Source organism: Phalaenopsis equestris, unplaced genomic scaffold, assembly GCF_001263595.1.
Source record: "Phalaenopsis equestris unplaced genomic scaffold, ASM126359v1 Scaffold000213, whole genome shotgun sequence".
Taxonomy (NCBI): Eukaryota; Viridiplantae; Streptophyta; class Magnoliopsida; order Asparagales; family Orchidaceae; genus Phalaenopsis; species Phalaenopsis equestris.
Window position 1 is genome coordinate 11,074 of NW_018164655.1, and position 11,912 is coordinate 22,985.

At 32.9% G+C, this 11,912-nt stretch overlaps 1 protein-coding gene across 1 annotated transcript; it reads left to right on the forward strand.

Moving 5' to 3' along the window:
- Window positions 1–2,728: 2,728 nt before the first annotated feature.
- On the forward strand, window positions 2,729–11,167 carry LOC110023131. Its single transcript, XM_020722382.1, has 2 exons — window positions 2,729–3,155; window positions 10,906–11,167. The coding sequence occupies exons 1-2, from the start codon at window positions 2,841–2,843 to the stop codon at window positions 11,143–11,145; spliced, it is 555 nt and encodes a 184-aa protein (XP_020578041.1). The 5' UTR covers window positions 2,729–2,840; the 3' UTR covers window positions 11,146–11,167.
- Window positions 11,168–11,912: the final 745 nt, after the last annotated feature.

Consider the following 11,912-nt stretch of genomic DNA (forward strand, 5'->3'; position numbering starts at 1 on the left):
GTAAATTATTTCTTCAAAACTATGCAAAAAGCGACCACTGCCGCACCAGCAGCAGCTATGAAAGGCGCAGCAGCAGAAATACGGTGAAACAAACTCTTTCTTTGTTTTCCATGCCTGCTTGCTTGCTCCATCGTTCCAATGTTCTCTTTTAACTCTGTCAACTCTTTCTCCTTCTCATCTTTTTCTTTGGTTAGAGCAAGCAGCTCTATTTTTTTCTCAGCATTGACCTCTCTAGCGACCGCCTCGATCTTCTTTCTTAAATTTTTTTCTCAGCATAGACCGCCATCTCCGCCGTTGCTCGAGAGGCAGTTTCGCGGAGGCTAGAGGAGACAACAAGCGCAAAGACATCACGTTGGATGTCGTGAAAAATATCTTTTTCGGCAACATGTGAAGTGAGCTGGATGTGAAGGCGCTTTATCTCTTGCCGGCACTGCACCGCCTCCTTCACGAGACAAGCATTCACAGTTTTGAGATTCTCTTATCCTTCTTGCCCGTTGGGAAGGGTACTGGATGGAGATTGAAAAGCTAGTTTTTTTTTCTTCTTTTGTGAAGTGAGCTACGAGGGTTTAGGATTAGGAGCACTCTGAGAATGGCGTATATTTATAGATGCATTTGGGGAATTATGATTTAGGGTTTTCAGCGATTAAACTGTGCGGGAGATTAGGGAGGAAGGTTAAGCTTCTTTATGCGGAATAAATAAAGAAAATTCCATTCTTTCAAAGCCCCGCCCCCTCAATCTTGGCCACTGCCATCCTTTCTGGCCTCCTCAGCTATTCCTCCGACTTCCCGTTGTATTTTTTTTCTTATTTTTCTACACAAATTGTTTGATTAATATATGCTAGGGATGTTAAGTGAATCCAGTCGTCTCTTAAGTCGACTCAAGCTCAACTTGACTTGTGGCCCATGAACTGAGCTAGAGAAGCTAAGCTCGTGCCATGCCCAATTCAGACTCGTTAGCTTCTTAGCCATCCCCTTTAAAAAAATATTAATATAAAATATTCTAAAAATATATTAAATTTTGAAGTATTTATCTTTAAGGTTATAAAAATATTTAAAAAATATTTTTTTTTATTGTATATTAGTAGATTTCTTATTGTTTATCTATTAATTGCTCATTCTATTTATTATATTATTATAAATCTAATTTAAATTAATATTATTCTCTCTCTTTTATATTAAACAAGTCGGTGATTCGATCTCATAGACTTAAACTCGAGCTCGATGAATTTAATCAAGCTCCAACTCACCGAGGGTGGCTCAAACTCGACTTGACTCGCTTTCACCTCTAACGTACTATTTACACATATAGGATTCAAATCCTTAATATGATATTAAAGTAGCATTGTATTCTTTTTAAATGTAAAGTTTATTTTTTCTTGCAAAAATTTAAACACTAAAATGCTATCTAAATATAATATTTTAGGTGTGAGATATATAATTTCTATTAAATAAAATTAAGAAATTAATGCTACAGGATATTTATATATTTCTCAAGTAATGACCTACTAATTAATATTCAACTCATATAAAGTTAAATAGTTTTTACAAATCCAAAAATTATAAAGAAGAAAAACTTATATACATAAAATTAAATTTACATAAAAAATAATCATATTAATTCAAAGGTTATAAAATATTAAAAAAAAATTATTGTATATTAGTAGATCTCTTCATATTTATCTCTTAATTGAGCATAGATTTTAAAATTATAAAACTTGTTGCAAGGAACGAGTGGTGACCAATAGCGATCAGTGGCAGCCAATAGTGATGGTTGACAATGGTCGGCGGTTGTAGACGGCAGCAGGGGTGATGCTAGACCTGACCTCCTTCTCAATGCTTCTCTCAATCTTCAAATTCTCCTCCTTCAGACTTCGAGTTCTCCTCCCCCTCATGGGAGGGATGAGATTCTTTTTATAGAGTTTCGGTGCAATTAATGCTGGAATATAAACCACTTTAATTTAATAGTCCAAAAAACTTCCTTTGATCTGACGGTGTTTGAGGGACATCTGAGTGTATTAATGATGTTTGAATTGAGCGATCTTGAGTTCGTTGGAATCTTTTTTTCAAGACGCTTGATTCACCTATAATATTGTCAGATTCGACATTCATTAGATCTCCCAAATATGCTCGAAATGCATAAAAAGTGGTTTAATGGCTTGATCTGAGTTTGATTTGACTTTGATTAGTTCAATTTTAGTATCATTGGATCTGTCTCATCGAGCCAGTCAATTTAACTGTAAGATTGCTAAAATTGGAGCTCTAGATGACTCTTGATTAAAGTTTAGATGTTTCTTGCTCAAAATATTACATCGAGATTCGTGTCAGATGATGAAAATTTATTAAAATCGTATCAAGCAGTAACATTAATTTCTTATTTAAGAAAATTTATCTTACACCTAAAATATTATATTTATTTAGATAATGTTTTCGAGTTTTAAAATTATGCATGGAAAAATAAATTTAACTTCAAAAAATGATAAAATGTTACTCATCTAAAAATGGTGAGTGCAGAAGAATTATCCGACAAGAGATAAAGCGCCTCCACATCCAGCTCACTTCACTGGTTGCCGAAAAAGACATTTTTTCACGACATTATTAATCAAATAATTTGTATTGAAAAATATTAAAATTATATATAACGGAATGGACGGAATGGCGGAGGATTTGAATTTCTTTATTTCGCTCAAGAAACTTAACCTTCCTTCCTAATTCAAGATTCCTCAATTTCATCTATAAATAAACGCCAATTTCAGAGTAGTCCTAACCCTAAATCCTCATAGCTCGCTTCAGAAAAGAAGAAAAAAAACTAGTTTTTCAATCCCCATCCACTACTCTCCCCAATGGGCAAGAAGGATATAATCGCCTCCAAGAAGAAGCCAATCTATGAAGCTTCAAAAAAATCAAGTAATAGCCGTCTGATGGAGAATCTCAAAACTGTGAATGTTTGTCTCGTGAAGGAGGCAGCGGAGTGCCAACAAGAGATAAAGCGCCTCCACATCCAGCTCACTTCACTGGTTGCTGATAAAGACATTTTTCACGACATCCAACGTGATGTCTTTGCCCTTGTCGTCTCCTCTAGCCTCAGCGAATCTGCCTCTCGCGCAACGGCCGAGATGGCCGCAGCTTCAGATAGAGAGAAAATTTTGAGAAAGAAGATAAGTCAATGCTGAGGAAATAGAGCTGCTTGCTCTAGCCAAACAAAAAGATGAGAAACAGAAAGAGTTGACAGAGTTAAAAGATAGCATTGGATTCATGGAACAAGCAAACAAGCGTGAAAGACGAAGAAGGAATTTTTTTTGCAGTTTTGTCGTCGTCACGCCTTTCATAGCTTTTCTTGGTGCAGTGCTGATGATTTTTTGTATAATTTTTTAAAAATAATTTACCGATTAGAGTGTGATGTTTTGTCATTAATTGTTAATTTTTATTCTTATTATCTTGTAGAAGTTCTTTATTATCATTTATCAATTGAAATAAATTTTTTTTTTGATGTGGGAAAGTCATTTATTTTTAAGGCTTCTTTTTCTTTCAAGAAAAAAAATATATATTTTATTATTGTAATTAATTTGAACTCCAGGAAAATTACCTAAACCCTCTAAAAATTATTTATCATTTGCTCTTCAATTATTTCATTATTTTGATCCATATTCTTATCACTTTTTAGATTTTCTTGAGTTGTGTTGGTGGAGATAAATCATAATATACCTCACCAACTAATTTTGTTTGAATCTAAATTTTTTAAATATATTTAATATAACATTATTTTTCTTGTGGCAACAAGTTATTTTATAAATAAAATATTTATTAATTACGAGAATAACAAAGCACTTATAAATTATTAATCTGCATACAAAAGATAATTAGTTTTAAGTTTATCATAAAAACCGTATTTTTAATGTGGTCTCAGAGTTTTATATTTGGATAAAAAAAATTTATTTCCTTCAAATTTTAAGTTAAATATGAAAGTTTAGGGGTATGATATGCAAATACGTAAAAATTATATGCTACATATATAAATTTCCCATGATAAAATTGCATTTAAACCCTCTTTTAGATTTTATATCAATCAATTCTATTTGCTTGTCACTGTTTGTTTTCCTTCATTTATACTATATAATTCTTTCATATCACATCAAAAGATGCCAACTAGTGGGATAATAAATGATTATTATTTCAGTTATATTAACATTATACAATACTATATTGTTCACATTCATCTTTTAAAAAGTTTGTTTTTTACTATTAGCGTCCACACACACACATTTTTTTCAGAGATTTTATGATTATGATTATTATAATATTCACCATCTATTTATTTTGGTATAAAGATGGAAGAGATCTTTGAACATAATGAAGAACATTAATCTAATATGTTTGATTTTGAGAATTGTATGAAAATGGTTCAATTTTTTTAGGCAACTACTATCATTGCAACAATGATGATTGCATTTTTGTACAAGCTTGGGATAGAAAGAAAAAATTACAATCCTAGATGGAATATATAACATTAATATATTTATTGATATTATACCATGGAATTGATTCTGCTTGCAATGATATTGTTCGAATGAAAAGAGCACATTGTTTAACATTATCAAATGTGATGCGAAAAAGAATATTACTTTTGGACACATTTATTGTAAGAATTGAGAAACAAGCTGTTATATTATTGCATAAATTAGGACACATTATTCGTAATCGAGTCATCAAATTCAGTTTTTATTTTTTTTGGGGAAACTATCAGTAGGTACTTGAACACTGCATTGCAAGTCATGGGAGTGTTGTGAGATATACACCAGTTGTTGATGTAGTATATACATAAATCAAACAGAAGAACAATAAACAAAGCGAAAAAATAGAACGAGAAAATTCACACCAGAAAACAATAACACAGCGGAATACACAGATTGACGTGGTTCAGCAAATTGCGTACGTCCACATAGTTGCAGAGGATTTTACTACTCGAGGAATTTACATTACTCGATCGCTCGACTTACAAGAGGGACCTCTCACTTAATTCCTCTCTCTTTTTCTCTCTATGTTCTTCTCCTCTACAGCGAGATACACCGAAAAAACTCTACACCAAGATACACCGAAGAAGACAAACTTACAAAAGAAATAAACTCAATTTCTCTTCTGCACAAGCCACCAAAAAGAAGTCAATGGAGAACAATTTTCTTCTTCTTCTTTCTTCTTCCTTCACCGCAAGGAACTGCTTCTTGCACTTTCCTTCCTCTATCTCGAGAAAACCGAAGAAGAACACCAAAATCGTGGCTTTTTTCAACTAAAGGAGAGCCACCTTGCGATGCCTTTTATCACGAACAGGAAGGAGCAAAGGGATGCTTCGCTTCCCGTCAAAGAAAGGCGGAATGGTTCGCAAAACCGTAAGGTCACGGTCACAACCTTTTGTGATCAAAACAGGGAGGCGGGAGCGGGATCGATATCACGCCGATTTGCGACTTCGCTTCGCATGTGCACGGGAGTAGGCGGAGGCGCGATCTTCTATTGGGCTCCAGCGCTAACAGGGAGAAGTACATCATGAAATGGTTCAGCGTCCAAAGCTTCTAACTCCCTTAAAGATTAGATGAAATAATATGTCCATGCCTTATTTATAAAGATAAGATCAAATAATATGTCCATGCCTTAAAGATAAGATCAAATGATATTGATGGCACTATTTCCTCATACCGTGCAACAAGATATCAGTTGAAGGAATTCAATTATAGTCAACCATCAAATTATAAATAATTATTTAATCTCCGCCACTCGTCATTGTGTACTACAATGGAGCGTGTAATTGGTTTATTGAAGAATCACTTTACAAATTTGAAGTCAGAGTTTTGTTTTCCATTACAAACTTAATTTGACATTGTGCTAATTTGTTATGTTCTGCACAATTGGATAATTACCGAAGGTGGTGGTGAGTTTATTCTCTCTGAAGATGCGTGGGAAGAAAGAAGTCACCATAGAAGGAGAATTCTATCAAGTTTAGATTGCTCTCAGGATTAGTTGGACAAATAGAATAAAATTGCTAATATCAAGTGGAATCACATGATTAATGAGGGGGTGTTAACAATCATTTTTTAGATCAGAGTTTCTACTTGCATTTTCAATAGATAATGAAGTCGTTTTTTGTGTTGGTTGTTTATGGAAGAAGAGCTTTCCATAATATTTGCAAAAAAAAAAAATTATTCTAGTTTGTGTCTTTTTAATTGTTAGTCTACTTCAATGCTATGTGTTTTACCTTCCGTTTTAGCTCTTAACTTATATGCATTAAGGGGATGATTTACGTTTATAACAATTAAAATTGTCAAATTCATTTTTTTTTTTTAATTCCAAATCTGAATTTCTTATTGTCTTCTTTTCTCATATGTAAGACTTTGTGGAATTTCATTGATTTTTTTTATTATCTTATTTTCACGATGATGTATAAAACCTATAACTCCCATCATTTTTTGTAGGTGTTTTCACATGGAGTCCCTACAACCAATTAATCCTTCTTCTTCCAAAACTAGTTAGAAAATGAAACATATTTATTGAAGATTAAAGTCAGAATGGATAGCAGTTTTACTTCATATTCTATTAGATATTTGATAGGACATGAGAATTAAGTGTCACATATTTAGGTATTTCTTTAAGGAAATTATTATTTTATTGGTATTCATCTTAATAATGACTAATTATTTTTTAATTGTAGGCTTTCTCAAAAGATATTGCTTATCTCAATATGTCATTTAGAAATTATATGGAGTTGGAGAAAGTTTGTAGTGAAGGTCACAATACTTGAGATTGTGCTAATTAGGAGAATTTTAATATTCCAATTATGTTACAACAAATTAACTTGGAAGACGATGACTTCTTAAGTTTTATTGACATCATTGCTGATGCAACACAAGCTACTAATATTGTAGATATTGATATCAAAGAAGTTGTCATAGGAAAGATAAATCGATAAATGCCATCAGCTTCAAGAAGAGTGCCCCACAAGAGAAGAAGAAAGTGTCTGAGGTTGATCAAAGTTTCTATAAGTACATTATTATGATGACAGATTGTGTTGGGAAGGTTGCTACTGCAATCGAAAGCACAACAATAGAGATTAAGGAAAAAAAAGTTATTTACATAACTTATAAGAAAGCTTTCGAACATTATTGGTTTCTCTGATGAAGATATTGATGTTATATATGAAAACTTATACAAGAATCCTAGAATGATCCATTCATTCTTTTCCAAAGCTTTGGTTAGACGAGCCAGATTTATTAGTGGATTTGTTACTCTAACTATTTAATATTTTGAATTTTCTGAATATCATTTTGATCTCGATGATTGTATTGTCTTATTCGTAGGACTTTACGTTTTGAAAGCATTTCCTTTATTTTGAACATCTTTGTTTTTCATATTTTGATGACTGTATCATTATTAATAGATGAAGTCAAACTAAATGGGTTGATTCTCAAGGTTATTGCATGTTGGTATATCTTCGTCATCTTCTTTTCGTTTCTTCTTTTTTTTTTTGGTGTGTTTTATTGTTAACATGATTTGGCGTTTATTCATAGAAAGGTGTATATTCTGGTTTTGTGAGTTTCTTAAATTTTTATTGTCATATTTATTTATTGGAATAAATTTTTGATGTCACATACATGAGATGTTCGCTTGAATGATACAAGACTTTGCTCAATCTTCTGTAGTCCAAAATATCCGATAGAACTTCCTGATACGTGCCTAGAGTGCGAAATCAATATTGGTACTGATTCAGCCCTACCTGTGAGAGTTCATCGTTGGGTAGAATCAATATTAATACAACATACATATTTTGATTATTATGATGTTTAGAGTCTTCCGTGCCCAAGGTAAGTCATAAAACTCTTCCACGTGCATTTCAAGAAAATTTTGTTTCAGTCCAAGGCTCTCGTCAATACTCAAATCTTCAGATAAAAACCTTTGAAATGCTCATTCTTAAGTTACAAGATCTTATTTTAGCGATACATGGCTTCCCGTTGATTTCAGATCAGTGAAAACCTTCCTATGGATATTAGAGTACAAAATTTAGTTGCAGATCGTTCGAGTTATACCTGTCCCTGGGAGGCAATATTCATCTGATACGACACACCCTTTATGTCGACATAAATGTGATCAAACTTATTTTTATCCCTACATATTCTCCGGAGTTTCGAAAACCCATATAGCACTTTAGTGTGAGCATTTAGGAGAATCAGGGTTCAGTGTGTTGCACTTGTGCAACAGTTTCGGTGACACTTCTCGTTAAATGGTGTGCTACGCTAAGGCTAGGATGCCAAGTAGTATTTTTTTATGTTTGGTTATAGTTCTCTGCTGGATTGGTTGCCTAGTATGCGTTGTTTTGTTTGTGCTTTTATGTGTTTACTGAGTTTGGACATGTGCAATTGTATATTAGGTTTTTCTTATAGGGAGTCGTGTCTGAATATATACACACAAAGGTTTAATAAGGGTGAAGCAATGTTATGATTTCATTCCACTCATTCTTGCAGGCGTTGTTATATGCTCCTTCGGTTAGATACGACTCATGTGTGTTGCATCTTACCCAGTGTTAACATTTTCTACAGGTCGAGTCCTTTATTTTTATTTTATCATGTTTTTGATAGAGTCCTATGATCGATTATGTATTAGAAATAAAGTACGTGCACGTGTTTTGAGGAGGATGACACGTCAAACCACGTGATGAGGACCATGAACAGTAGCTCATGTTTTGTACCTTAAGTTTGAATTTGTACTTATATTTAGAATTAAGACAGAACGTGTATATGCCGAGTTCAACAACTTTTACTACTTTCTGGGAGATGTTACCAACCTAGCGGCACCGACCTTTCTCTGGTAATTTAGGTGTGCTTTTACTTTGTCTATGACATGATTGGGTGCTTGAAATTATTTTCTTCTTGTTATATTTTGTGGTCTGTCTCGGATTAATTACAAAAAATAATCTAGGTTCATTATGGAGCTTAAAATTTTATATCTTCTATAAAGTCTTAATAAATAAAATATTAAAACTAACATTATGAATTTTTCAAAACTCGCACTTTATTTTCTTTATGGCCATCTGGTTTGATTTTAAATGGGTTGCATAAATGACTATACAACCCGTCATAATTAATAGCCCATCACGCCATAGGATTGTGGTAGACAACTACATCATATTCATATACCCGAGGAGAAGTCTCCCAAGTTACAATGTTGATGTACGAATGAATTTGTTGCAAGAAATGTACGGCGACCAATAGCGATTGGTGGCAGCTAACAGGTCGTGATTGACAGTGGTTGACGGTGGTCGACGGGGACAAGAGTGGTGCTGGACCTTAGCTCCTTCTCAAAGCTCCAAGCTTTTTCTCTAGCCTCAAGTTCTCCTTCCGACTTCTAGCTCTCGTTCGCCTCATGAGAGAGATGAGGCTCTATTTATAGTGTTTCGGTGCAATTAATACTGAAATATAAACTATTTTGATTGGACGGTCCAAAGAGCTTCATTAGGTCTGATGGTGTTTGATGTACATCTAAGTGTCTTAATTATGTCTGAATTGAGCGATGTTAGGTTTGTTGGATTTTTCCTTGTCGAGATGCTTGATTCGATAATAATCATGTCAGATTCGACATTCATTTGACCTCTCAAATATGCTCAGAAACTTTCAAAGGTGGTTTAATGGTTTGATCTGAGCTTGGTTTGACTTGGATTACATTAATTTTGGTATCATCGGCTTTGTCTCATCGAACCGGTTAGTTTGACTATAAGTTTGCTAAAATCGGAGCTCTGGATGAATTTTTAGCAAGATTTGAATGTTTCATGCTTAAAATATCGTCTTGATATTCGTGTCATGCCTCCAGATGATGAAAATTTGTTAAAGTCATATCAAACACTAACATTAATTTTTTTATTTTTTAAAAGAAAATTTTTATATCTCACGCCTAAAATATTATATTTATTTACATAGTATTTCAGTGTTTTAAATTTATGCATGGAAAAATTTTTCTCTTAAAAATGATAAAATACAGAAGAATTGTCTCCTATTTATTTTCATTAATGTCTGTTCTGTCTTTTTCCTTTTTTTTGTTTGGATGAAAACATTTAAGTGTTTTTTTATATTATTTTAGCTAAACATCGACTAGCGGCGTATTTAACGCTCATAATCTTATATTAATAAAAAATTTTGTATAGAAAAATATTAAATATATATGTAACAGAGAGGCGACGGAATAGCGGATCAAGTAACAGAAGCCGAAAAGATAGAGCATAGAGAACTGAATTTTCTTTATTTATTTTGCTCAAAAGGCTTAACCATCCTTCCTAATCGTTCGCCCCTCCAATTTCTCCGCCACAGTCCCACATTAAACCTAATTCAAAATTTCTCAAATTTATCTATAAATAAATGCCATTCTCAGAGTGCTCCTAACCCTAAACCCTCGTAGCTCACTTCAGAAAAGAAGAAAAAAAACTAGCCTTTCAATACCCATCCACTACTCTCTATAAATAAACGTCATTCTCAGAGTGCTCCTAACCCTAAACCCTCGTAGCTCACTTCAGAAAAGAAGAAAAAAAACTAGCCTTTCAATACCCATCCACTACTCTCCCCAATGGGCAAGAAGGATAAAATCGCTGCCAAGAAGAAGCCGATCTCTAAAGCTTCGGGAAAATCAAGTAATAGTCGTCTGATAGAGAATCTCAAAACTGTGAATGCTTGTCTCATGAAGGAGGCGATGCAGTGCCGGCAAGAGGTGAAACACCTCCACATCCAGCTTACTTCACAGGTTGCCGAAAAAGATATTTTTCACAACATCCAAAATGATGTATTTGCACTTGTTGTCTCATCTAGCATCAACGAAACTGCCTCTCGTGCAACGGCGGAGATAGTCGCAGCTTCAGATAGAGAGAAAAATTTAAGAAAGAAGATTGAGGCGGTCGCTATGGAGGTCGATGTTGGGAAAAAAGAGCTGCTTGCTCTAGCCAAAGAAAAAGATCAGAGAGAGAAAGAGTTGGTGGAGTTAAAAGAAAGCATTAGATCGATGGAGCAACCGAACGAGCATGGAAGACAAAGAAAGAATTTGTTTCGTCGTGTTGCTGCGGCTGCGCCTTTCATAGCTGCTGCCGGTGCGGTAGTTGTGGCTTTTTGCATAATTTTGAAGAAATAATTTTCTCATTCGAGTGTGATGTTTTATCGTTAATTACTAATTTTATTCTTTATTATCTTTTAGTATTTCTTTATTAACATTTGTATATTTGATGGATTTTATTTTTTATGTGGGAAAGTAATTTATTTTTAAAATTTCTTTTTCTTCTTAAAAAAGTCAAATATTTAATTATTCTAATTCATTTAACCTTGAGGAAAATTTTCTTATGATTATTATTAAGCTAGAAATAATATATAGAGAGAGTTTGATGTTGTTGACAATCTAAAAATTATTTACCATTTGCTCTTGCATTATATCTTTTTTTAAAACTTAATAATATGTATGTATCTTCATGTTTATAATTTCATTATTTTGATCTATATACGTATCACTTGTTAGATTTTTTTCAGTTATGTTGGTGGAGACATATCATAAATATATCGGACCAGCTAATTTTGTTGGAGTTTGAATTTCATAAACCATTTTAAGATAGCATTATTTTTTATTGTGACAAAAAGTTATTTTATAAATCAAATATTTTATTAATTACAAGAATGGTAAAACACTTATAAATAACTAAGTTGCCATATAAAAGATAATAAGTGTCAAGTTGATCTTAAAAACCATATTTTTAATGTAATTTTTGAGAGTTTAATATTTGGATAAAAAGTTATTTCCTTAAAAATAAAATTTAAATATGAAAGTTTAGGTGTTGAGAAGATGCTTAAGAAATTATTAAATAAAAGTAATTTAATATCAGAGATGTTAAATATTTGATTATCAAGAAC